Source organism: Balearica regulorum, chromosome 13 (assembly GCF_011004875.1).
Source record: "Balearica regulorum gibbericeps isolate bBalReg1 chromosome 13, bBalReg1.pri, whole genome shotgun sequence".
Lineage (NCBI taxonomy): Eukaryota > Metazoa > Chordata > Aves > Gruiformes > Gruidae > Balearica > Balearica regulorum.
In genome coordinates, this window is record NC_046196.1 from 10,837,480 (window position 1) to 10,863,550 (window position 26,071).

The 26,071-nt window shown below is 40.3% G+C and overlaps 1 protein-coding gene across 1 annotated transcript; it reads right to left on the bottom strand.

Moving 5' to 3' along the window:
- GPI (glucose-6-phosphate isomerase) lies at positions 1–24,495 on the bottom strand. The gene is made up of 18 exons (XM_075765538.1): positions 24,242–24,495; positions 19,412–19,502; positions 18,444–18,512; positions 14,857–14,976; positions 12,796–12,879; positions 12,558–12,704; positions 10,783–10,854; positions 9,685–9,729; positions 8,811–8,864; positions 7,802–7,862; positions 6,079–6,122; positions 5,694–5,846; positions 5,221–5,350; positions 4,799–4,875; positions 3,383–3,511; positions 2,798–2,873; positions 2,653–2,719; positions 1–439 (listed from the first exon to the last, which is right to left on the bottom strand). Exons 1-18 carry the CDS (start codon positions 24,358–24,360, stop codon positions 316–318), a joined length of 1,662 nt encoding a protein of 553 aa, XP_075621653.1. The 5' UTR covers positions 24,361–24,495; the 3' UTR covers positions 1–315.
- Positions 24,496–26,071: the final 1,576 nt, after the last annotated feature.

Genomic DNA, 26,071 nt, shown 5'->3' on the forward strand with positions numbered 1-26,071 from the left:
TTTTACTCATCCATCATACCTTTTATTTTCTAGTATCAGTATGTGATCATCTTTAAGGAAGTTGAGGGATAAGAACCAAGGAACGTACCAGCTGCACTTTACAGATTAACCGCCACGAAAATAGAAAGCAACTATACAATCTCTGGGTTTCACAAAACTAGTTTTTAAACACTTGACGCAACAAGATTAACTGCAACAAGTGAAGAAGCTAGATCTGTAAAGTGCTATTTTTGTTAGAAGTGGCTAAAAAAGCACAACTACAACAGATTTGGGTATTGGGTGATTAGATTGTCGATGTCCTCCAAATCTTTCATTTCAGGCTCTGTGTTTTTTGATGAAATTGATAAGCCCATTTGTTGAGCTATCATGAGATGTCACTGGAGCATCTGACTCCAGTTCAGGCTCAATTTTCTTGGCAAGTTGTTTTCCAAGCTCAACTCTGCATTTATAAAAGCATGAGAAGAAAGAAAAACAATATTAGTGCCAACAGCTTACAGTATTTACTATAAACCATTAATGTTAAAAATAGGTGCCAGTAAAGAGTAGCTTGACAGTGAACACTATGACAAATGTTTTTCCCTTCACAAGTTACTGACACAGTCATTATTCAACTCAATGCCATTCATGAACTGGAGTTCACAACTGCTTAGCTAAACAGGCAGCTTTCAAATTACAGAATATCTAAAGAAAGTTTTATTTTAGAAAGCGGAGTCTTTCTCCCTTCAGGACTCATTTGTGTTGTGTTATGCAGCCTGCCCCAACACAGAATGCGTTCAGCTTGCTACTGTTCACTGTTGAAAGCAACATCCCTCAGAACACCGATTTGTAGCACCAAGACAATAAACAACAGCTGAGTTGCAGGCCTGGAAGCCTTCCCCAACACTACAGCATGCTATCCAGGAGTTACAGCCAAAGACAGGACAAGAACTTAAGATTTCCAAGAGCTGCAAGGAACTAGGCTGGTTCTACAGCATCCTCACATTCCATAGTTAGTTTTGGATGCCACTCTAGATTTTGATGTGTTGCAGTAAAAGCTGTACTTATTCCCACCCCACTTCTGATTTCAGAGGTTTTAGCAGATAGAAGCTTTTATTAGACAGTCTTCCATTTTCAGTTTCATAGAATGGTTTGGGTTGGAAGGGACCTTAAAGATCATCTAGTTCCAACCCCCCTGCTGCAGGCAGGGACACCCTCCACTAGACCACATTGCGCCCAAAGCCTCATCCAACCTGGCCTTAAACACTTCCAGGGATGGGGCCTCCACAACCTCTCTGGGCAACCTGTTCCAGTGCCTCACCACTCTCACAGGAAAGAATTTCTTTCTAACATCTCATCTAAATTGACCCTCCTTCAGCTTAAACCTATTACCCCGTGTCCTGTCACTACACTCCCTGATAAACAGTCCCTCACCCTCTTTCCTGCAGGCCCCCTTCAGGTACTGGAAAGCCGCAATTAGATCTCCCCGGAGCCTTCTTTTCTCCAGGCTGAACAACCCCAACTCTCTCAGCCTGTCCTCATAGGAGAGGTGCTCCATCGCTCTGATCAGCTTCGTGGCCCTCCTCTGGACTCGCTCCAACAGCTCCATGTCTCTCCTGTACTGGGGCCCCAAGAGCTGGACGCAGTACTCCAGGTGGGGTCTCTCAAGAGCAGAGAGGCAGGATCACCTCCCTCAACCTGCTGGTCACACCTCTGTAGTTTCTACTACAATATTTTAGTTAAAGAACTTGCCGTGGTAACATAGCTCTAAAAACATATACAAAAAAAGACCTATCCTTCAGCCTTTAAGACAGCTCAGTGTAAACAGCTATTCCAGGCCTGTAGAACATGCTTTCTCTTCCAAATAACCTCTCATGCCATAAGCAGATTTCACCTGAAAAGTCTTACTCATTTCCTGATCCCTCTTTCTCCTGCATAAGTCTTCATACAGTATATTGTACCATTAGTATTACTACAGATTAAAAATAATCTGATTAGCTCCTGATTAAGCCTTCCATTTCTGAAAGGGACAAAGTGACAAACTTCCCAAAGCTGCTGTTCTCCACATGGAGCTCTACCACAAGCCTTGGTCGCTGTCCTCCACATGGAGCTCTACCACAAGCCTTGGTCGCTGTTCTCCACATGGAGCTCTACCACAAGCCTTGGTCAGAGGTGCAGCCTTGCATTAGACATAGGGCTCCTATATATAGAAGGCACAAGGACTTCCTTGGCAGGTATCTCCAGTATAGGAAAATTAAGAGGCAGTCAGTCTTTTGCTTAACAGATGCCATTCAAACTGCCTACTAAACATTTATAGATGTAAAATTCTTTTTCCCTTCTGTGGGGGAAATTATTTTCCCTTTCTAATTCTCAGAGCATGCATTCAGCCTGCCTGCCTATTTTACACATTACTACTGCCTCTTTTCTACATTCATAGGGTTTTTTTTTTAAATCAAACTCAAAGGTCCTTAGCTAAAGTTGTATCTACAAAATCATTATGGATGGCTGAACAAGGGTACATGGTGACTTATCCCCAGAAAAATCTGTTTTTCATTTAAAACTAGCCTGTAATCATTTCCTCCAATACATTTTTTTTCATTGTCTTTTCTCTAAGTCATGACAGATTAAGGAATATTACAGTCAATAAGTATACAAGAAAAGATCAAGGAGACTTACCCCCACTGGTCATAACTGTTAATATCCCAGACAATTCCTTGAACAAATATCTTGTGCTCATACATGGCTATAAGCAGAAAGAGATTTATCAATAAACTTCATCAGAATGTCTTAAGCATTCACACTGACAGATCTATTTACTTACCAATGATGGCTCCCAGAGTGAATGGGTTGAGTTTTGTAAACATGATGGAATTGGTTGGTCGATTTCCCTCAAAGACCTTTCAAAACAAGAATTACATTGTTATCTAATATGTTATAAAACTCATATCAGAAACTTCCATTGTATTTTCCTTATAGCCCACATTGGATTATTTTGTATTAGCAGCAAATACAAAATCCTGAAAGCTTTAAAGGCCAACAACTTCAACTGTAAAATTTTATCATTTTCACATTTTATTAAACACAATGGCAAAATCTTATCTCCAAAGCACCACTACTGGCTACTACAGGTTACAGAAAGAAGTAAACTAAAGTCAGTATCCCAGGGCAGCGATGAGATAGCTCATCTTTTCTGAAATGCCTTGAAATTCTTCCAAATCGGCATGCTTTAGCGAGAGTGCTATTCACAGCCCACTCCACTAGACCCGGCAAGGTAGAACATGTACCACCGCCTTCACAACTGTCAAGACAGTAGCGCTTGACAGCCACTGGAGGGCACTGCCCCATTAGCAAACGCCAACACAACACCCTCACCACCACAGTATCTCAAGCGCCAGAGCCTGGTTACCTTATGGGGAAGAAGCTTCTCCAGAGCATCTCCACTCAGTCCTGCTGCTTGAAGTTCCTTACGAGCTTCATCAGCAGTCTTCCCTTTCATCAAGGCCTCAGTCTGAGCAAGGAAGTTGGCCAAAAGAATCTAGCAGGTAGAAATAAAAACATCAACTCCAGTTAAGGAAACATAGCTTGAATAGCGGTACCTAGTGCTTGAATCTAGCTAGAGACCTAATCTAGAGTTACAATTCTTGTTTTTAACACTATGGTAGTAAAATGTGCAGTAGTTTTAAGCTGTATAATGCCTATTATTGCTTTTTACCTTAGAGTGCTAGGAGACTTGATTACTATTTTAGTAGTTCATATATGCAAAGTCAACCAAGACTGTTCTGTAGAATCCTGCCCCTGCTGAAACTGACAGCAAGCCTCCCAGTGAGAGCTAAGGAGCCAGGATTTCATACACCCTCTTTCACCCAGTATAGTCTATATATAATTTATCCCATGCTGCACCATATGCATAGAAAGCCAGGTACAAACATTACTCAAAGGTAACTAAGATGTACTTACTCTATATGAGGGAAAATCCTCACAGCAATCCCTACCAATACAGTAGAAGTTTTTATCATTTCCTATTCCCTGCTAATATTAGCTTGCAAATTCATGTGTGGTTTTGTCCTACCCATTATACTGAAGACAAACTCTTACTATATCTACAACCTAATGAAACCTTTTCTCAATCTTTCACCTGTACTTAGTGTTACTTGACAAAAAATTACTATTACACAACTTCAGTAGCACTTGTAATAACAAGATGGAAATTCAGTGAAGAAGTATGCTTTTTCTGAAGAATGCAGAAAGTAGTAGACCAACATGTTTCCACCTATGGAATTTAAAATTGTTAGACATGGTTCACTGAAAATCCTTACTTGGATGATACATTAAACTAAAAATGGACTGATGAAAAATATCTATGTGTAGAAGGGCTATCACCCTAGCTGTGCTAATATAAACTTTACAATAAGATTTAGTGACACTTGCAATAGCATTTCTGAGGAAGTTTTGATCAGCTCTGAGAATTAGCTTCTTCCTACTCCGCAAGAATTGCACTCCTTACAATTCCCACAATGAACTTTCTCTCCAAATACTTAATTGCTCACCTCTTTCAAGCCTCAGGAGGTCAACAGGCCACACTATTAATCTGCCTCAAGAACTGTGGCCGCAATTTCTTCAACACCGAAGTTACCACTGTATTACATATATTACACATATGTAATTATAATTTAGGTATTTTCAAACCTACTGTGAATGTTCACAGAGCCTATGTGAACAGTTTCAAAGGGACATTTAGCAATCTCACACACTACAATGCTGAGTAAGCTTCAACGCCTTCAGTCACAAGAAAATATGGGCGCCCCAATAAAGAACTTGTTACCTTGTGATGCAAGCCATTTCTGACTGGGTGCTGGGTCTGGACTGGAATCAGAAAGTCACAGGGAATCATGCGAGTTCCTACAAGAAAAGCCATGTTAATAACCCTGCAACAGGAAAGTCTTAGAAAAATCTTCAACTTTCACCCCATTATCAGAGTTACTAGAAGACTTCGCCACTTAAAGCTTTATTAACAGCAGGAGTGACAATACAGCTCAGTAGTTTCAGCTCTAGTTGACCCTCCTTACTGTAGAGTTAAAACCTGCATCTTGTAGCTTTCTAAAGTCAATTAATTAAGAGCACCATAGCAACGTGATTTAGATAAGAGCCCAACCTCTAAACCAGTGTCAATTCTTCAGACTCTTCCAGGTTTGTAGCTATTCAGAACTTAATTCCAAAACAAGGTATTGAATAGCTTCAGTTTACCTTGATGAATGAGCTGGTAAAAAGCATGCTGCCCATTGGTGCCAGGCTCTCCCCACACAATAGGGCCAGTACTGTAGTCCACACGAGAGCCCTTCTTGGTAATGTATTTGCCATTAGATTCCATATCACCCTAAAAGAACAGAAGGGTAGTATCACCTTTCTTGTAGAACCACACAGTATCAGTACAAGCTTCCATACATACTTAACTGAGTGCTGCTCGTTCATGGAAATTTCATAAATATCAAGGATAGTTGCTTAATTTGTGGACAACAACATAATGGAGGGATGAGGAAAAAATCTCTAAATTAACTGAGCAAATAATCTGCTATCAATGTTGGCACCAGTCTCTTTAGGCCCTTGATTACATGAATTTAAGTGACTGCAATTTTAACCTGGAAACATGCATTCAAGTTCTAATACCAGGACAGAAGTATATCTCTCTTCTTGAAACCTTTACTCTGTCTAAGCCTTACCTGCTGGAAGTAAGCAGCAAAGCGGTGCATGTATTGGTCATAGGGCAGAAGGGCATGCGTTTCACATCCGTAGCAGTTTATATACCAGACCCCTAGCATGGCTAACAGAACAGGCATGTTCTTCTCCAGCGGGGCAGTGTGGAAGTGATTATCCTATGTGACACAAAGGAAGAGTTATACTTTGGACAAAGCAATCATCACCCCTCCCAACTCTCATATTGTTTTTACTTTTGTTTTGATTTAGGGAGAGCTTCCCAAGCACAGTTGTTTTAGAAGCATTGAGAGGACATGGGGAGCTGAACTTGCGAAATGAACCTGTCTTTAGTTATCTTACTAACAACTCCTCTTAAGAGGAAAAAATCTGAAATAGGCATCCCACACTCACCATCCAGTGGGCTCCTGCAAGCAGGCTCTCAAAGTTGTCAAAACCTAATAATGGAAAAAGTCAGTTTGTATTTACTATTACAACTCAAACTTGATTTTTCTTCAGAGACAATTGTAAAACAGTTGAGATTCCTTGTACACACCAAGGCTCCCAACTGCTAATTGAGTTTAAAGTTGCACTTTGACTTCTCCTGAAGTTTGCATCTCATAAGCCAGATACATTCAGTTATGATCAAAGCCTGGTCAGAGCAAGTCCAACTTCACAAAACATACTTCAAAAACCTTTGCCTAAAATCCCCATTCAGGCACAATGAGCAACTGGAAGGAAAACAGAGGCATTAAAACCAGGCTCTGTATTAAAAAGGCTACATGGCTTTCAGCAAGTTAGTCACTTCACAGCCAGTGGAGACATTCCAAAAAAACAGGGCCAGGCTAGTGCAGCAGGGATTTCTGTGTTGGTCTGAGGAGAAACAACTGTAAGAAGGTCTTCTCAAAGAAAAACCTTTCCCCCCTTCCTTGCTCTTAAGAATTCACCTGTTTTTTTTTCTTTGCTCTATCATTAGGGTATTTAAATCACCATTCATTTTCACTAATGAGTAGTTTGACTAATACCATCTTCTCCTGCAAAGCCAGAAATCCTGATTCTTATATGGAAAAGTGGAGGTGAAGTGTTTGGCAAACAAGGCAGCAGCTCTACCTACTGTCAGAAGCCAGCTTTGGGAGATGAAGGATGTAAAAGCAAGAAGTGCAGATGGAGTGGCACATCAGCAGTCAGCACCAAATCTGTCTGACAGCAGAGATGAACAGTTTATTGCAGACAAAACAGTTCAGAGCCTGACTGAAGTTTATTTTGGGGTTCACACAGGGTTTTTGGAATGATATGAATAGGAGTTCTCATGTGTCAAAAACAAAACCCAATCTTTTTCTTCTAACTTCAGTCCAAGGGAATTCTAGCTTTTATTTAGAAAAATAAGTGACATTATTATTCAGACTTTAAATATCTGAAAGAAGTGATGAGGGAACAAATGCAACACTGCTGAACAGCCTGCTCACGAAATAGCAGTTCTTAAAGCTCTGACATTCACTGTGTACTTTCCACCTGCATTTGAGATCTGCACTCAGAAATGCCAATGCTACCCAGTAACAATACAACAAGTAGATGGGGATCAATTTTGAGGATCTATGTTTGCTCCACAGTCAACTGCAGATAGAAACAGCATTCCTGTATCATCAGGCCCTATAGCCTAGCAGAACAAGTACTGGGGACAAAAGGAAGTAATGGGAGAAGATAGTTAACAATTTTAATCAGAGCTTGTATGCAGAACTGGAGACATAGGATTTTGAGGTTTAGTGTTTATATACTCACAGAAACTAAATACCTACTGTTATATAGTCTAAGAATGTTAGTTGCAAGGTCTAATTTTCAACACTGACATGGCTTTACATATATTACACTATGCAAGTGACCGAAGAGATGCAACTTGACTATTTGTACCTAAGTATGGGTAATTTCCAAAACTGCATTTGCAGCACTAAAATCTCAACATTTCTGCAGCATTACAGACTGTTTAGCACAAACATCCAACCACTCAAGAGCAGGTTGGGTAAAACAGTGTTTGCTCCAAATCTGAGCCACAATCCATTATTATGGAATGAATTCCATATTTATATTCCTGAAGCAAACAGACTAATTCTTAGCATTGTTATATCACAGGAATACCTACCAATATGCAGGGCAATGGAGAGACCAATGGCAGACCACAGAGAGTAGCGGCCACCAACCCACTGAAAACAAGAGATTGGTTTAGATAGAAGTGCAAGGCTTTTAAACCTAAACTTATTCAAACTATTATGAAATAACAGCATGAGTTTAGACTATTTTCAGTAAAATCAATATTCTTTCTGGTGATAATTCACTGTACACTATATGGCATGGTCAAGGGAACCTGCACCTTATAGTAGCCCACTAATGAATCCTTAAGTATGCATTTTTGAAGCTTTAAAGTTATCCTACTTGTCCAATTTATTTAACATCTGTTGAAGCAGATCCCTTGATAATTCCAGTTCACTTCCAGATATCAAATTTGTAGCTTGCATTAACTGCTTTCCTAATATTACTCTTCCACAGGTAAAGCCTGCTTCAGCAAGATTATGATACTATCTAGGGAAATGTAATGCTCTAGATAATTGCTAAAGAGCAGCTTTAAAATCTAGTTTGTCAAGCATATCAATGAGACATAAACCAACTTGTTTTTGATTAACTATGGGGGCCAAGACTAAGGGTAGTAATACTTAAAATATGCATCTGCTACAAAATATCAAATTAGGCTCCAGTTTCTGATGTTTGACCTTTACAGGCCTAAATTATATACAGTAGACCCACACAGTCAAATGTCACAGCTTATAATAACTACTTACACAGAGGAATAAGGTAAGACTTGTATCTCCTGTTACCCAACAGCTGATTAGACAGCCAAGAATATAGAAGGCTCCTCTTCAGACCTTTGACTGCAGGATTTTAATGGAATGGCCAAGAGAGAAAACTGTTTTGATTGCCTGACATGTTTTCAATTTGCCTTTAGTTGTGAGTTTTCAGATATTCTCTGTACAGAGAATACATCTGCTATAATTTAGGTGTTTTGGCAGTTTCCTGACACCTAGTTAGCATCTTTGAAGCAAGTTAGATTATTGTAACAGTTAACATCTACCATACAACATTAGACATTTACTTACATCCCAAAACTCAAACATGTTCTCTGGGTCAATTCCAAAGTCTTTAACTTTAGGCTAAAATAAAAAAGCATGTAAAAACACCATAAGTAAACCCAACATTCTTAAAAAGTTTTATATCTAGCAAATAAAAAAAATACAAGTTAAGTACCGATTAAATCCACCATCCCCCAATTACATGCTCTATTTAAAAAATAGAAAGCATCCATCACAAAAAGTATATCTTCATTTCCAGAGATCACTATCATTATCCAGTAGTCTCAAATAAAATCATTTTCTGATCAAAGTGGCAATATAGTTTGGAGTTGGACTGACATTCAGTTTACATTTAACAGAACCATAACGGAAGAACTTCATACCGCAGCACCTAACAGCCTCTCAGTTATTGCAATCTTTTTTTTAATTGCTATTGGTCTTTCTACTTCATACTTTTGCATGAAACCCCACATCAGGGTACATTATGCTCATGCTATACTACAGATTATTCACACAAACTACCTGCATCACTTCAGCACTTACTTGAGGAGTCTAGGAGAGTAACACTTGTTAACATAAGTGCATTCACACACACTTAAGCAATTACAGGTAACATTAATAACAGGACAGTAATTTCAAGTATAGAGATCTTTATTTCAGATTTAAAGCTCTAGCAGAAAAAGCACAGATCTATAATGAAGGTCCAATCTTGCTATAGTTCATTACTCTAGAAGTGTTTCAGTTATTTTCAGTAGAAAAAAATATGCTTCCTTTCAAGAAGGCCGCTAACTATCGGTATTAAAATAATGGTGTCTTAAAAGACAGGCTTCCTTACTGGATTTTAAAATGAGGCCATCTTAAAAGTACATGGGGAAAGATAGAATAGATTTGTTGTACTTACACCATTGGTAGACAAGGCAACAAAATGCTTGGCCACAGCTGAAGGCTTAATAAAAATAAAGAGATTATTAGACCTAGAATACTAATTATTTTGATTTCTGGTCACAAAGCTGATCTACTACCATTTACATTTAAACAAAATACTATTGACTATCACAATTTTTGTTTTATCAACTTCAATTCATCTTATGCACATTTAGTATGGGATTTGGCAGCATGCCTGTCTGAAGATAACATTCTGATAATACTCTTATGAAGCCCTCTGGAAGCAGTCACTAATTAGACCAGCACACTATTTCCTTAAGAGTACGGTATCAGTTTAGAACATCACTACAACCACTTTGGAGCACATGGAGTTTGTTGTACACGTGCTACCCTTCTGACTAGGGTCAAAAGATTGAGAAAACAGGAATTACTGATAAATCTCAAGCTCCAGATTTAGACTTTGGTCTTTCAGTAAGTGTTCAGGTGAACAAAGATGAGTTGTCTGCAACAGTAGTGTAACAAGGAATTTCAAAGCCCAGCTTTCAAATGAAGTACAGCTACCCTGACTGGAACAGGTTAAAGACCATCTTAATTACCTGAGCAGGCAGTATCTGCTTTTTTCTTTTAAAGGTTAGAAATAGGAGAGAATGAGCCAAATACAAGGTTTCTATTCATAGCACAGCCATCTGCCATAGAAATGTCAGTATATCACTCCAACCATAGCTTCATTTCTAGTTTTTAAATATTCACCAAGAATTGGAATGTAATGCCACATAGACACCATATTTTTAGATTTCTGTATCAGTAGTTCCACCAAATTATTAACCAGCTCTAAGGCAAATGCTACACTATTACTTAGCAGACAGGATTTGGGGAAACACCACATGACAACCACTTACAGTGTAGAACTAGTGGGTTTAATCACTTTGATCAGACATAACAGCCTGTCACTAACCATGAAGCACTGCAATGTTAGTACAACATTTGCTGAGCTATACAGCTTATGTTTGGGCAGCTATTGGCTCTGCTCCAAAGCACACAGAATGACCAGGGAGAAACTGCACAATGAAAACCTGCTGCATTCTGTTACATAACCTAAATACATTAGACTTACATCATTAGCAGCATGTAAGAACCACTCTTTAGCCGTTTCTGCATTGGTGATAGTTTCTTGGGTGGTAAAAGTCTACACAACAGAAAACAAGGAAGTACGTAAAATACTGTGCTTAAAATTGAAACAAGTTCAGGCTGCTAAAACATCATGTTCCAGATAATCAGAGCAAAGTTATTCTAGATCTTCATAATAGACAGCTGCTGCCAGATTTCATCAAAAAAGCAAACTTATCAATCCAGTAAAGACTAGTGTTGCTAGATTTATTTATCTAGTTTTGTACTAGCATATATCTGGAATTGGAATAATTCTTCCCCATTTCCTACCTTCCCTCCCCAAAACTGTTATGCAAAACCTAGAGACTATGATTTTCTACTTTGGTCTTTCACTAAATATGAAAAGTATTACCATTCAACTAAAAAAGGAACTAATTGAACATCAGAACAGGATAACCTAGCTGATTGTCCTCTTGTTCTTGAATTCCTTTTTTTTTTTAACATAGCAACACTCATTTCTGCTAAGACTCTTGACATAATTTTGTTTTGCTGATTAGAGGAAAGCATTTTCCTGCTTCATGAAGTGTGCACAGAAGTTCAGTCATGCAGTTTTGCAAATATCTACAACTATTCTGATTTACCCAACCAGCAAAATTTAGCTTTAAGGGTGAACACTAAATTCAACCTACTCTCATCCAACTCCAGAAATATTTCATTATGAAACACAAGCCTGTTACAGTAAACAAAAAATGCCATTCATCATCTTCCAAATATATCCAATTATCCAACTATAGTCTGGCAAACAGAAACTGAAGTTCTACTCTTTCAATTTAGTAGTCTAAGCCTTTGAACCGTGATCCTTGAACTCAATTATTCAAAGTGACCATTGGTATTACTCTATGAAGTTTCCTTGTTATTCCATAAGTTGTTGCCAAGTACTGCCAAGATAAGATAACGAGCACCACCATAAAACATAGCCAGCATTACACATTAATTTGTTGCTGATTCTGTCTTCAACAGCAAAAAGGTTCCACTATGCTTTACGAACGAAGGCAACTCGACTTACATAATTATGAAATTTGTCTTCATCAGTTTTGTCTGCCAAGACCAAAGCATTCCTCAAAGGAAGATGGCAGGTAGCAATTATGTTTACAGAGTTATTAGCAAGGCAAGACTTAAAATAAAGGCAGCTGTTAAGTCTGTATTTAGAAATAAGTGTCATCTTAAACTACCAGCAGACTATCTTTACTTCTTTATAAGTAGAGCAGTATAGTATGTAGTGTTCAAGGAACTGAGCATTTAAGTTATTTCAGTGAAGACATTTTGTTACAGAATGAAGATTCCCAAACTACATGCAATTCATTAATGCAAAACACACTTAACAAGTAATGCTGTACTTAAAATAAAGGACCAAAAGTAACCTTAAATAAAAGGAATGAGACAACAAGATCTTGAATAACTACACAGGATCCTGTATTTCACCCACAGAGAATTACAGTAAAATAAACTTTTGTTAATGAAGTTTAAGCTTGTGTTGACTGAGAAATACACCCTAAACAGCATTAAATTCCTCATATGTTTTACTTGGTTAAGTCATTTGCAGCACTTGAATTCTGGATCCCTAGGTATTTCATTAGCAACACAAGCTTGTACTGCAAGTTCAGGATGAATCACAACAGGCCTGTTCAGAAATAGTCCACACTAGAAGTCACTGATGTTGATCTTCCTTCTAAGTCCTTTACAGTTAGAGAAAGTCACACCCAGTGCCTGTATTAGATATACCTTTGATGCAATGATGAAGAGCGTAGTGTCTGGTTTAAGCTCAGCCAGGGTTTTGGCTATATGTGTGCCATCAATGTTGGATACAAACCAAACACGAGGGCCTCCCTTGGAATATGGTTTCAGGGCTTCAGTTACCATCAGAGGGCCCTGGATAAAAGCAACAATTAGGTTTTATCTTCATTGCAAGCATGTACACACACAAGAAGACGTGAAAGATGTACAGAAGTCAGGACCTTACCAAGTCAGAGCCACCAATCCCAATATTGACCACATCGGTGATTGCCTTTCCAGTGTAGCCTTTCCATTCACCACTACGGACTCTCTGTGGCAAAAAAAAAATTGCAATGACTATTTTATACTTATCTTAAAGTTAGTGATTCTAACACTGAAAACAGGCTGTGTTTTCAGGCATTGTTGTAAAAAGTCTCTGAAGACAACTTTCAAGTTTCTAGAATTTAAAGCCTGAACTCATAGCTTACCTTCTTTGCTAGACATTTGGTTATATCTAAGAAAACACTTCATTAAGTGTTAGAGGTCTGATGTCCATATTTAAAAATGCACTGCAAGATCAAACTCTCCTTCTGTGTGGACTGCTATAGCATTTACAACAGTTTTGGCAAAGGCAAGAAAAATCAAGCTAAATGAAAAAATCTTGGGCATTAAGCTATTTGCGACAAGTATTCAAACCTGAAGGGCTTCTTTAAGTCTCTTTAATTAGAAGCAACTTTGATAACTAAACTGGAAGACATTAAAATATGAATAAAGCCACAGAGAGATATTTGTTGGCAAACGACATTGAAAAGTCTTTTTAATGCATGTGTTTTGCATTCAGATTTATTTCTGGGCTTCACCTGAACAGCACATAGTAAAGATTTCTGCTCTATTCTTGGGACAAACTTACAATCATTAAGTAATTTCAAAAGACTGCATTGGATTTTGTCCATCATGTACCACGTATGCATTAAATTTATTCTAGTCACAAAAGGAATCTTTCTAGTATCATGCACACTTCTACATACATTCCCCAATTCTACAGCAATTTTTCAAGAACACATCACCTGGTTAAGCTGATAGTTGCTCTGCTTCCCTACAGATGTGTAGATTAAAGCTTTTCCCCCCAAAAGGAAAATCCATTTTTAGTATACACCATTCCTGTAGCCTGTCGATGATGTCGCCATAGCTTTCAAATACTATCTGAGTCAACTGAAACAACCATCTTTGTAATCTTTCCAAAGAAACTGCTTAACATGATTTTTAATTTGCAGAGAAGATACATCTGCATGGAAAGCAATATTTGCAGTCTCTGATGATTGAAATGCTCTAGCAATAGAGAGGGTGGCACCAGTGAAAACTCTTGTTTTGCACTACCAAAATCTAAAAACTCTACAGTGGAAAAAACAGAACATTAAATTTCTGTGGCCATTCAATTCTTAAGTTATCTGAAGAAACTACCAAATTCAGACCAATTAGCGTCAGTTATCATGGTTTTGGCATTTATCCATAGGAACTAGACATAATCCAGGCTCATTTTGTATAGGTTAACAGTATAAGTTGGCAGCAATACTGGCCACTGCCACCTGGATAAGCCTCACAATAGCAATCAAGCAGGTCCAGTTCCTCACAGTCATGTTAAAAATGCACCAAAACTATTATTAGGTGAGCTTGTACTGAATAGTTTTATCACACAAGTTTTACTTAGTGCTCTATGAAGTTCTTCAGAGCATTTCCTCAACTGATGCCTACATTTTAAAGATGTACAGAATCAAAGAACAATTAATGTTATTTGAAGATAATGGTTAACTGCTCTATTTAACTAAGGAAGAAAAAACATGCTGCTAAAGCTGCAAACAGAATAAAACCATAAGGAAATCTAACCTAAAACCAGAAGACCTTGAAGAAACTAAGTAAAGCATAATCAAATTACAAGCGAGCTGGGAGGTTCTACCTCTCTCCTGATTTCGCACAAATTTTAGACTCAAGTAGTTGAAAAATGAGCAAGAAATAAGGCAATATTTCAATGATTTACAAGACTTCTGAAGTAAATGCAAGATTACTGCTAGAAGAGCAAGATCTAGAGATCCCATTAAAGAAAAACCCAACTAGGAACAGAAAGAGAAAAGTGAACCATACCAAAACCAGTTCCAACTCCATGCTTGAGCCCAAACTATTACAAAGCTCAAACAAGGGCACAGTAAGTCATGTGAACCAGACTACAATCAATGCTTCACAATACACATGTAACAACCTGGCTGGGTATAGACCAAATACATGAAAAACAAGCTATGGTGGTACTTCATACCTGGCAAAAGTGTTTCATTTTGTCCAATACTTTGTTTACTTCTGGAACAACATCCTTCCCATCTACAAGTATTGGCACATTGGAACGATTTCTTAGAGCAATATGAAGCACAGCTCGGTTCTGAAACAAGAAGGAAAAAAATTGATGAAGCTATTTCCAAATTATACCCAGGGGCTTCAGGTGCTTCATCCAGAAGGTAGTTGTCCTGGTTTCAGCTGAGAGGATTGATTTTCTTCATAGTAGCTAGTGTGGGGATATGTTTTGGATTTGTGCTGGAGACAGCACTGATAAAATAGAGGTGTTTTTGTTCTATGGACCTACTGTTGAGCAGTGTTTACACGGGGCCAAGGCCTTTTCTGCTTCTTGCACTGCCCTGCCAGCGGGATGGCTGGGGGTGCACAAGAAGTTGGGAGGAGACACAGACAGGACAGGTGACCCAAACTGACCAAAGGGATATTCCATACTATATGACATCATGGTCAGTTTATAAGGAGCTTGGGGGAAGGGGGGGGGGGCAGCGGCATTCGGAGCAATGGCATTTGTCTTCCCAAGTAACCATTAGCATGACAGAGCCCTGCTTTCCTGGAGATGGCTGAACACCTGCCTGCCCATGGGAAGCAGTGAATGAATTCCTCGCTTTGCTTGTGTGCGCAGCTTTTTGCTTTACCTATTAAACTGTCTTTATCTCAACCCACAAGATTTCTCACTTTAACTTTTCCAATTCTCTTCCCCATCCCGATGAGGGGGGAGTGAACGAGCAGCTGCGTGGTGCTCAGCTGCCAGCTGGGGTAAAACCATGACAGTAATACAATCTTCAAGACCTAAAAATCCTTTGGATTAACTGGAATTAGTAGAGAGGTAGTTTGTGTACATACACACATTCATCACCAGCTATCTAAACCACTCTCATTTCACAGAATAGGTGCAGAGGGCTTACAAAAGCATATAATATGCAAAGTAAACAAACAGCTTGTTTACTTTGCAAAGAAAGCTCAGAATCCCTTGGAAAGCATTTAATGATTGAGGTTCAGAATTCAGCAGTATTCAGTGAGCTTAATTATTCTGGCATGCTTCAGGTATACAAGGATGAAGTTGTTTCCTATTAATGATGATACTGAAAATCAATCATAACAAGCAGCCAAAGTTATTTCCTCTGGCATTTTCTCAATTATCCTGAGTAGTCCAGTTCATATAGGAAGATACAAATATATTTAAACATTTGACAGAAAAGGAATACAAATAGCCACCTTATTCTATCCATTGCCCACAATTAGATGTTCCCTGAATACTTGCACTCCAGATACATGGGTGGTAGCTGTATGCTAACAGGTTTTTCCTTGTAACACACCATATTATATTAATTCTCCACAGCTATACCAAGTGAAAACACTGAAATCTGGCCTTTGATTTGCCTGTTCAGGATCTTAACAGCTTTAATGTAGAATGAAGGAGTTAGTCAATACTAATGAACAAATTAAAAAATTAGTCTGCTTTACCTCATTGTTCCTCACTACAATGAGAGACATTATGAGACAAAGACAACACAGACCACATGAACTGCCAAGTTACAATTTAAATACCGAATGCCAATTCAAAAATCATGGAGTTTGTGGTTACTGACTTGGAATACAAAAAGCTCTTTCAGTTGCTAATTATCAAAGTGTAGCCACTTAAATTTGGGGTGAACAGAGGCAATTTTTTTTTTTTGCAACACTCAGCCATGGAATGGTGTTATTTGGTAAATACTGCTCACTATCAGACTTAAAAGAAGCTTTGTCTTGATCAAGAGAAGTAGTCATATTTGACCTGATGTCTACCATTAAACACAAGTATTTTCTAAATATCAGGTGGACTATGAAGACTGTCCCCGTAATGTGTAGTCAGATACAAGTTACCTTGCAATGCACTGTCCCTGTGCCATATCAAGCTGCAAGTTTTAACTCATCTGGGATAAACACCTGGCAATGACATGCCTGGGTGCACTATAAAATTTCCACATAAGCACACACCATGCAGCCAAAGCCTGCAGCACCAAACACAGACAAGTCTTAAATACTTAAAACAAATAGCTAAAAAATGTTCTAAATCAGAACAAGAGTAGTGGACAAGTCAGTTCTTGCCATTAAGCAGCTCCCTTCTGTCATATGCTTAAGGTTTATTCAGTCATGCTGTTTGACAGCATCCTGTTTTTAAGGTCTCATGACAATTTCACATTGTCCACATGCTCATATCCCAGAGCCAGATCCACTTGATTTGATAGCCTATACAAACAGAAAAAATTAAACAAACCAAATCTAATTCCAAGTCAACTTGTGACTGTAAAGAAGAAACAGCCTGATAATGAAAAAGATGTTTCTAGAGTTGTCATGCAGGTAACTGCTACATAAAGTTGCCATACCAAGACAGCAGCAAAATAGGGAGCTAACAGCAGAAGCCAAACACATCACAGTTTAATATTGTGTTTAAGTTCCTTCTGTGAAAATTACATCTTTCTGAGAAGACTTCAGCTGCTATGTTTGCTCTCATGTAGACAATGAGGAGTAACTCCATAATATATAGTCAGAGATAGGCTAAACCTGCAATAATTTCTGTTACATGAGGCTAGTGAGAGGCAATATCTGAGAAAACAATCCTCCATGCAGACTTACAACTTATCTCCTTTTCCCATTTCCTTTTTTCACTAGCTAGAATTGAAGGCATTAATACAGAAGGAAGAGGAACCATTTGTCCAGTGAAGCTTTATCTGTTTCTGTCTGTGCATTTACAGACATGTAGTATTCACAAACAATACAATGTCCAACTGCTGAGTTATTTTAAGCAAACAGCTTGTGCAACAGCTAAATCATTCAATAACCAAGTCAAAAGGAAATCCTGATTTCTGTGAATTTAACTCAAGCATACTAAATAGCCTTTACTATTTAATGCAGATTAATAAATCACTACACTGACTTTCCAGTTTTCACCCTACTTTTAATTTCAGAAAAAGGGTACAGTTTGTTTTCTGTATGTTTTAGTGAAGATTTAACCATAATTACAATCTTCAGATGTGCAAAGATCCTCATCCTCTTACTGAAATAAGTGGCTAATTTCCCAAGATTGTTTATAGTCTCTACTGTTAAACATACCCAGATAAGTAGCATCAACAACCCAAAGCAAAAAGTGTTACACAATCCTCATTAAAACTTTGTAGGCAGTTTACTAAGCTTTATAAACACTGACATTAGGCAAAAGCATGTAAGGGATACCTAGAATGCAATACTCTGCTCCAAACCCTTTGCAAGCTCTAACTCATCTTCCTATCAAAAGAGGGAAGAGGAGATAAGAAAATAACTTCTAAAGAGATTTTGGTGGTATATTTAAGACATGTTTTGGAGGGAGCATTGAATAGCTTTATTCACACACATTTTCTTCTGTCTTTGTCAGAGCTTTAAAAATTTCTCATGTAAGTAGTAAAGCAAACATTACAACCACTCAGCATTTCAGAGTAGCAATTAGAGTAAGTTTTCTCAAGACATGACTATTATGGATGTTCATGCATCTGTGTAAGACAACTGAAGGGAAAGAAGCATGGACAGAAATAGCCTTACCTCAGTGAAGTTGATCTTCTCTCCACTGAACATGCGTTCTCTGGCACTTTCCACACCCCTTGACTTTGCCTGAGAAATGTAAAAATAGATTCCTCTTAAAAATAGTAAGAAGTCAACATGCACTACAAAGGTCCAGCTACATTAAAGCTTGTGAACATTTACCACATATGACAGTGAAACAAAAGTTATCATATTAGATTAAAAGACCACTAGATTCTAGCTTAAATTGATTCTCTTATTTTAAAGCAAGTATTTTTATGCAGGCTTTTTATTTCCTTAAGAGGTTACACAGTAACATGTGCTGAATGACCAACATGCAATTAATCCATCTTGATTACTCAGTTTCATCTTGTCATACAGCTACAGGATTCATTAATGATTCTTTGTACCAGCTTAGAATTTTATTTATTTTTTTTTAACTGAAGAGTAGTAAAATTAATTTTACTCTTTAAAAATCTGTGTCTAAGCCTTTGGCTGAACCAACAGTTGAAGAAGGGTTGTAAATATGGATACCATGCTCAAGTTAATGACACAAACTTCTTTCTTAAAATACATCCAACTGCAAATGAATCTCAAAAGTAAGACTGCATGACATACAAAGCGTTGATTCAGTATCAGGCACAGAAGACATCACCTTCTCTTACAGGTTTATATGAATCTCTTATTTTACTGCAGACCTCAATGACAGTGCCATATGCCAGCTGGTCTATTACACAGACAAAAATCTTTTCAATGAGCACAAGAAACAGATCTGCGCATTGACAAATGGCCTTGTACCCTGGGCCTAAAGGACAGTGCAAGACTTTGAACAATGTCAAGATTTGTAAACAAATGCCTTTTAACTTTGCTCTCAAATTCAGAGCTAAGTGTATATAAGCAATGCTAGAATAATCAGTTGCAGGTAAAAGTTTTTAAAATGTTGAATTAATAAACCAAATATTTGGAGGTGTTTTTCTTTTAGGAGTTACCAGTTCCATCAGCATTTTCATCACTTCTTCCGTAACAAGGTTCTTCGAATAATCCAGTAAGATATCTCCATGATCAGTATTCAGAGTCAAGCTGTCAAAACAAGCAAGTTGTTTAATTGCACATACCTGAAGAGTGACTGTTTTAAGCAAGACAATGATAACTCCTCTACAGATTACAAAATAATTGGAATCTTAATTATACTAAGTTACTGAAGATGACCTGAGGGACTGATCTGACCACAAGTTTCATAAAATGGCCTACTAGTGTGTTGTTTTAATTGAAAACCATGGTTTTCAATAACCTAAATTATAGTGTCCACTTTCTGCTTGTGCAAGTTCAAATACAATGAAGTATATTTAATGCACAGTTGGACAATCACCTTCTGTTTTCACCGAGCCATTAGTATTGTCTAGCAATAATTAGCTTTTTCTAATATATCATAGGTAAAAGGCTTACTATATTCTTGTGCTGCTAAAAAGTGAAACTGTCTTCCTACAGGTCCTTCCAACAAATAGTCATTTATATGGAAACTTGAACAAGCCTTGTTTAAAAGGCTCTACAACTTCACGTACAGAAACATTCTGTCAACTACTATGCAGAATTAAGCCTCATTTGCGCATGGTGTAGTTTCACTGTCCTGACTCAGTGGAAGTCTCCAAATTATTTAACTAATCCTCATCTGAAAGCTATAGCCTAATACTTCAAGATACAAGCACTTTTAGGTTTACTTCTGAGATGAAACGCAGAAATGGTAGACCAATAGAAATCAAGTGTGCCCATTTGTATTTACTAGCCTTGTATCTCTGAGAAGTTCTATAGTCCCTGTAGTCCTTTACAGCACATTTTCTACCCATTTCTTTGCACTGATTTACAGCCAAATATACACATTTACTCTAAACCGAAGAATTAAAGTCCTGTAAGTAATTCAGTAGGCCTCCTACAAAAGCACAGAAGGCCTTTTATATCTTACTCTTATTTTTGCTCCACATGCCCACGCCACAGGAAATTGCATGCATCTAAATTCTCAATGTTTCTGCATTGTTCATTATCTCCTCTGCTTTTTCTTTCCCAATATTTGTGCACAGAAATATGCACTGTTATTTCAGTGATCATGTATGCCAGAGACTTCACAAGGACAAACCATGGCATAAATTGCTATTCCAAACAGATATAATATGACAGAGCAGGCAAGATTCTGCAGAGAAAGAATGGAGCTGAACTTGCAATAACAGTAATAATAAGCAAGGCCTAGACATTTGGGTGGTTTCATTAACTTGAGCAAAAACACAGTAACATGCTTTTTCTGGTCTTAAAATACAAGAGACACTAAGTAAGGAAAAGACGGGAAGGTGTCTTCAAGCACAGTCTTAGAAGAGTGTTTCTTGTATAGTCAAGAACACAAGGCAAGTAAGGAAAAGCAGTTATCAATACTGTTAACCACCCTTCTCTTCAGAGATTTGATGCATTTATTTACAGATAGGTCTCAGATTTGAATGCATTTTACAAATGATACAGCAAGGCCATTATTATACTAATACTTCTTCAGTTTAGAGAAATAGAACTACTAAAATTCTCATATTACAATTTAATATAGAAAGACAGTCTTTCCCAGTGTTCTGCTCCATGAATATGAAGTCCTTACAATCTTCTATGTTTACCTGACATATGCCTTGTTTCTACAGTTCATTGATTTTTTTATTCATGTAAATAAAACAATCTCATTAGACCTAGAAGACAAAAATATCCCATGAAATTCCAAGTTTATTTGAATCACTATTCATTTGAAGAAACTGCAGAAAGATTGCATCCCAATACATTTTATGCAAAAAAGTAATGCCTATCAGATCTAACTTCCACACACACAAGGTGGAACATGCAGCATGCAATATAATCTCATTTTAAACCCTTACACCAGAGATCCACCTTTTATTTAAAGAGACATCCAAAACCCCTGCAGCTCAGTTGCATTCTGCTACTCTACCCATTCTGCAATGCAGCAGCTAATGGTAGCACTACCTAGGTGGAACAAGTGACTTGTCACGTAAGCCACATCCACATTTAAGTGATGCAGCTCTTAACTGGAAGGTCACCTGCAGCATCTCAGAGCTATTTTTATCTCCATCTAAACACAAACTGAAGAATCTGTATGCAGTCCCTAAATGCATTATTACAAATGGATTCCCTGATGGTATATTTTCTATCTAGATTGGAGGCTCTTTCTGATCTTTCGTAACGGACAAGCCAACTAGCAGGAATGTAATGCTAGTGCTTTGTATCTTGCACGAGCTATTTGTATCAAGAGTCCCTCAACTGGCATCTAGGCATCTATTATCTGCTGAGTTTTATGATAGCTGCATTATATCAGTTCTAACCCCTTCAAAACTAGTAGAGTTGTTCTAGTGAACAAGGCATGATATTAAGACCCACTGTTCCTACCAGACCTTACCTTTGGGCAGCAAAGAAAGCCCAAGGTGTACCCTACAGGTTTGATTACACTCCCAATCAGGAAAACAGGATACACAAATTCTGAGGAAGAAAAAAGGATCTTCTATCCATATTCTGTAGGACACGATGAGTGAGTGTAAGGTTCTTCTAATAACATTAAATAGATACTTGTTCTCAGAGGTAAACTATCCAGATTAAAAGTTATTCACACCAGTCTGAAGTTTCTCTAGAACTAGCATCAGGAACCATTTTTACAGGAATAAAAGTTTCTCTTTTCCTTCTAAAGGAAGAAAGAGTCAATGATTTTATGATAATACCTAGCAGACCTAACTGAAATGTATTCATAAAGATTAATTTCACATGAGGAGATAGGTGCAAACTACAGAAAGGACCTTGTGGCCAAACCTCCAGACTGCTTAGGCTTTCAACAGATGTTAACTACCATCACCCTGCTGATCTGGCTCTTAAAGTGGCAATCAGTGAGAAGTATACAAGCAGATGTCAACTTAATCCAGGTTATCAGTTCTAGAAGTGTAGCTTGCTATGAGAAAGTTCTCCTGGTAGTCTAAAACGCACTGGTTTCTCAGGAAACAGGACTGAAAATCATGAAAAGAAAGGATTAAGATAGATGAAGTAAACAAATCATTTCAACTGTTTCCTAGCCTTATGGGCAGCACAAAAAGACATAGGTGGGCAGCTATTTGAAACAGATAACCTTGGTAAAGAATGCTTCACCAAGAAATCTGATAAACGCATTCTAAGAAACACACTGACTACCTTCAGCATGGAGAAAACACGTTAGAGATTAGCATGCATGCCTGAAACAACAGTTGTCAAATTATCTTCTTGGTTGACTGTATACAACTGACAGTGTAACACCTGAAAAAAGGTCAAAGTACATTACACATTCACAAGAGCAATTAAATACAGACTATTTGAGATTGAGAGAACATATTTTCTGGTTAAGGTCACTTGGATAATATTTAAGTGACAGCCAGTGAGATTAAGATGCAGTGCTATCCCCAATAAGAGCACTTGCTTAAGCCACTCAGGAAGGAACCATATAAGAAAGATTATACTTTTTGATTTATTCAACTAGTTTGCTTCAGCCTTGCTTTGTCCCAGGGATGTTACCAAATTAGTCTCTTGGGATATAATAGAGATAAGGAAAAGCTGCAATTTAAGAAGTAACTAATGAGCTCAAAAGAAAAGTCACTTTACCTAGGACACTAATGAAGAGCTTGATACATGCAACAAGTCCCACCTCACTCAAGAAACTCACTACACCTGTATTACTCAGGCTCACTTTAAAACTCAAGTCAGGGATGCATCTACATAGCATTAGACTTTTCAGATTGCTGTGCAGTCCAACAATGTAACCACACACAACTTCTCAGCACTATCTCAGTGTACAGAAAACTTAGTCCCACTTTACACAATGAAACCACTGAATGTTATCATGGTGCTTCCACATCTTACTTCCTCCTGTAGCAAAAATATGTTGCAATGCCTCTTCTGTAACATGGACAGCATGAGGCAAGGGAGGGCTAAACATCCCCCCCTTCCCCATCTCAGGGCAGGGGTAGGCACGGCGGTACTACTGACAGGTAGAGGCACCGGCATGGATGGATGGATGGCTCCTCGTGATCTTATCACGGAGCTTATCATGACTAAGCACACGGGTGCGAGAGACTGAGACACGAAGGACCCACAATGCCGCTGTGCGAGCCGCAGCCCGGCGCTGTGCTTCCCGGCACGTACCCTGCTGCAAGGATGAGTCAAGGACAAGCACGCCCGGCCGCCGTCCTCGGGGGCTGCCGAGGAGCGCCCCCCCGGCCGGCACCTGCCCCGCCCCCCGGCGCGACGGGGCTCCCGCCCGCCCGGTTGCCCACGCCGCGCTCCCCGCAGGGCGCTGCAGGCGCCGGGCGCATGTGCCCGGCCTGCGATCGGCCTCCGACCGACCGGCACGGCTTCGGCCAGCGGCAGCCGCCCTCCCCCGGCCCTCCCGCACGCCGGCGGGAGCGGCGGCGAGCAGAGCAGCCGCGTGTGCGGAGCTCCTTCGCTGGGCCCCGCTCTCGTCCCGGGGCGGAAAGGAGCGGATGGGGGCTTCGCGGGGCTCTGCCCGCCCCCGCGGAAAACTCGGCCCCCAGCCAGGAGGGCGCATCCCTCCCGCCCGCGGCGAGGCCCCGGCTCTCCGGCAGCGCCCACCTGCGGGAGGGAAGGAGCCAGCCAGCCCCACGCAGCCTCGGGCCTCGCACGCGGAAGTGCCCGGCGTGGCGGGTGCCTGAGGGCCCGGCGGGCCGCGGCGGTCGCCGGGGAGGGCGAGGGCGGCTGCTGCCCCACTCAGCCGCGGGGAAAGGCGGGCAGGGGCCGCCCAGCCTCACCTGAACTTCTGGAAGCGATCCTTGTCGGCCTCGAACAGCTGCCGCAGGACGAGCTTGGAGGAGTTCGCCTTGTGCCACTCCACCAGCTTCTTGAAATGGGGGTCGCCGGAGAGCGCCATGTTAGAGGCCAGGGAGAATCGATACGGATGCAGCTGCCACAGAGAAACGAGCAGAACTGCTGCTGCCGCCGCCTCCGCTCTTATAGCGACGAGCTCAGCGTCCTGCCGTCGGCCCCGCCCCGGCCCCGGCCCCCCTCCCCTTTGCGGGCCGGCCCGCCGGGCACTGGGATTCCCTCACTGCCGTGCTATCGTTCGGCCCGGCTGTGGGTCCCTGTGAGGGGAAGGCGGCGGCTGGTCCTGTCCGTCCGTGTGGGTCCGCAGCGTTCGCAACGGCTGGGCACCACGCGGGGCGGGGCAACGGTAGCGGTCCCCGCGGAGGGGTCGCCGGCCCTCGGGGCTGTGCGGCGCAGCCGGGCTGTAAATCCCGTGTCGAGGGAAGAGCGGTTTCCCCATCACGGGGAACCTGTGCGAGGCGGTGGGCGGAGGGGACCGGGACTGCAGCCACCGCAGTTGTGTCAAGGCCACTGCTCGTGTAGGTGCGTAGGGAGTTGACCAGGTTAAAAATAAAGCAGCTTCTTGGGGTTATTTTTATCCTGGGTCAGCCCCACGGCCTGGTCCTGCGTGGTGCAGCCCAGCTGAGGGGTGCAAAGGGTGGATGGAGTGTGGCGAGGGAAGCACCGCTCATTCTGCGGTCCCAGCACCAGGCCTCAGGGCGGGGATGTGGCTCTGAACCCCAGCCAGGCATCAACACCACCCCGAAACCTGCACTAGACAGCTAAACACCCGAAGGGGTGCCCACCCTTTTTGCCAGCAGCATCTCCCTGCTACTTCTGATGGCTCCTGCATGACACGCCAGCTGCTCTGGTTTGCACTCTGAAAACCTTTGCTTCCCCCTGGCCATTACGTAAGGAGCTTAGAGGCCGGAGCTGCGACGGGGAGGCTGTGCGCCCGTGCTGTGCGCCCGTGCTGCCAGGCCGACTCCCAGGCAGCGGCACACTTGCTCTGAAGGCAGGCCAGGGCAGGCAGGCGAGCAGCTGCACTGTTCTTCAGGGGGAAAAAAGGCTGTTCTGGGCAAAAAGCAGAACGTTGTTTAAACACGGGCGTGTAAGGGACTATGTCAAATTCCAGAGATTGCACTCTGCAGCTTAGGTGAATAAATCCCAGTGAAGTCATATTTTAAGCACCTAAGCCCCTTTATGGATCTGGGCCTAAATCAGAGTCACAGAGCATGAAATTGACTCAGATCACTAAAATCATAGCCCAAGTCTTAAGCAGCAGAATCAGCATCTTTTCCTTGCTGCACAACAAAAAGCATTCTTAATTGATTCTTAATTATCTTAGCAAATGTGTACCTCTAGTGTAGCGATATTAGACTGTCTAAAAAAGGTCCTTCCTTACCTCATACTTGCTTGTTTCTAAAGTTTGCTTTTTCAGACTTAAAATAACTGTTAAATAGGCCAAAGCCTTTTTCTTCACCAAAATAAATCTTCATCACTTTATAAGTTTTATTTTTTTTTTTTTTTTTTTTTTCATTTTTGGAGGCTACTCTCATCCCTGCCAATCACAGGCTTGGGCAATTTCTCCAAGGCAAAGCTCTTATGCTACCTGAATCCACCTGACCATCCATCAGTGCGTGTGGTTCCCTGCATACCTTCATGTAAGGAAGGAAAATGAAACAATGAGTAACAATTGGACTATGGAGTTGATTCCACAAAGAAGCACACAAGTGCCCAGTAAGTCTTTAAGAAGCCACTTAGGTCATCATGCATGC

Excerpts from the sequence above, each read along its gene's own strand:
- GPI (XM_075765538.1), bottom strand. The coding sequence starts at position 24,360 with ATGGCGCTCTCCGGCGACCCCCATTTCAAGAAGCTGGTGGAGTGGCAC. Across the intron at positions 19,503-24,241 it reads GATCGCTTCCAGAAGTTCAG|CTTGACTCTGAATACTGATC; the intron begins GTGAGGCTGGGC and ends TTGTTTTGACAG. Across the intron at positions 8,865-9,684 it reads TTGCCTTGTCTACCAATGGT|CCTAAAGTTAAAGACTTTGG; the intron begins GTAAGTACAACA and ends TTTTTATTTTAG.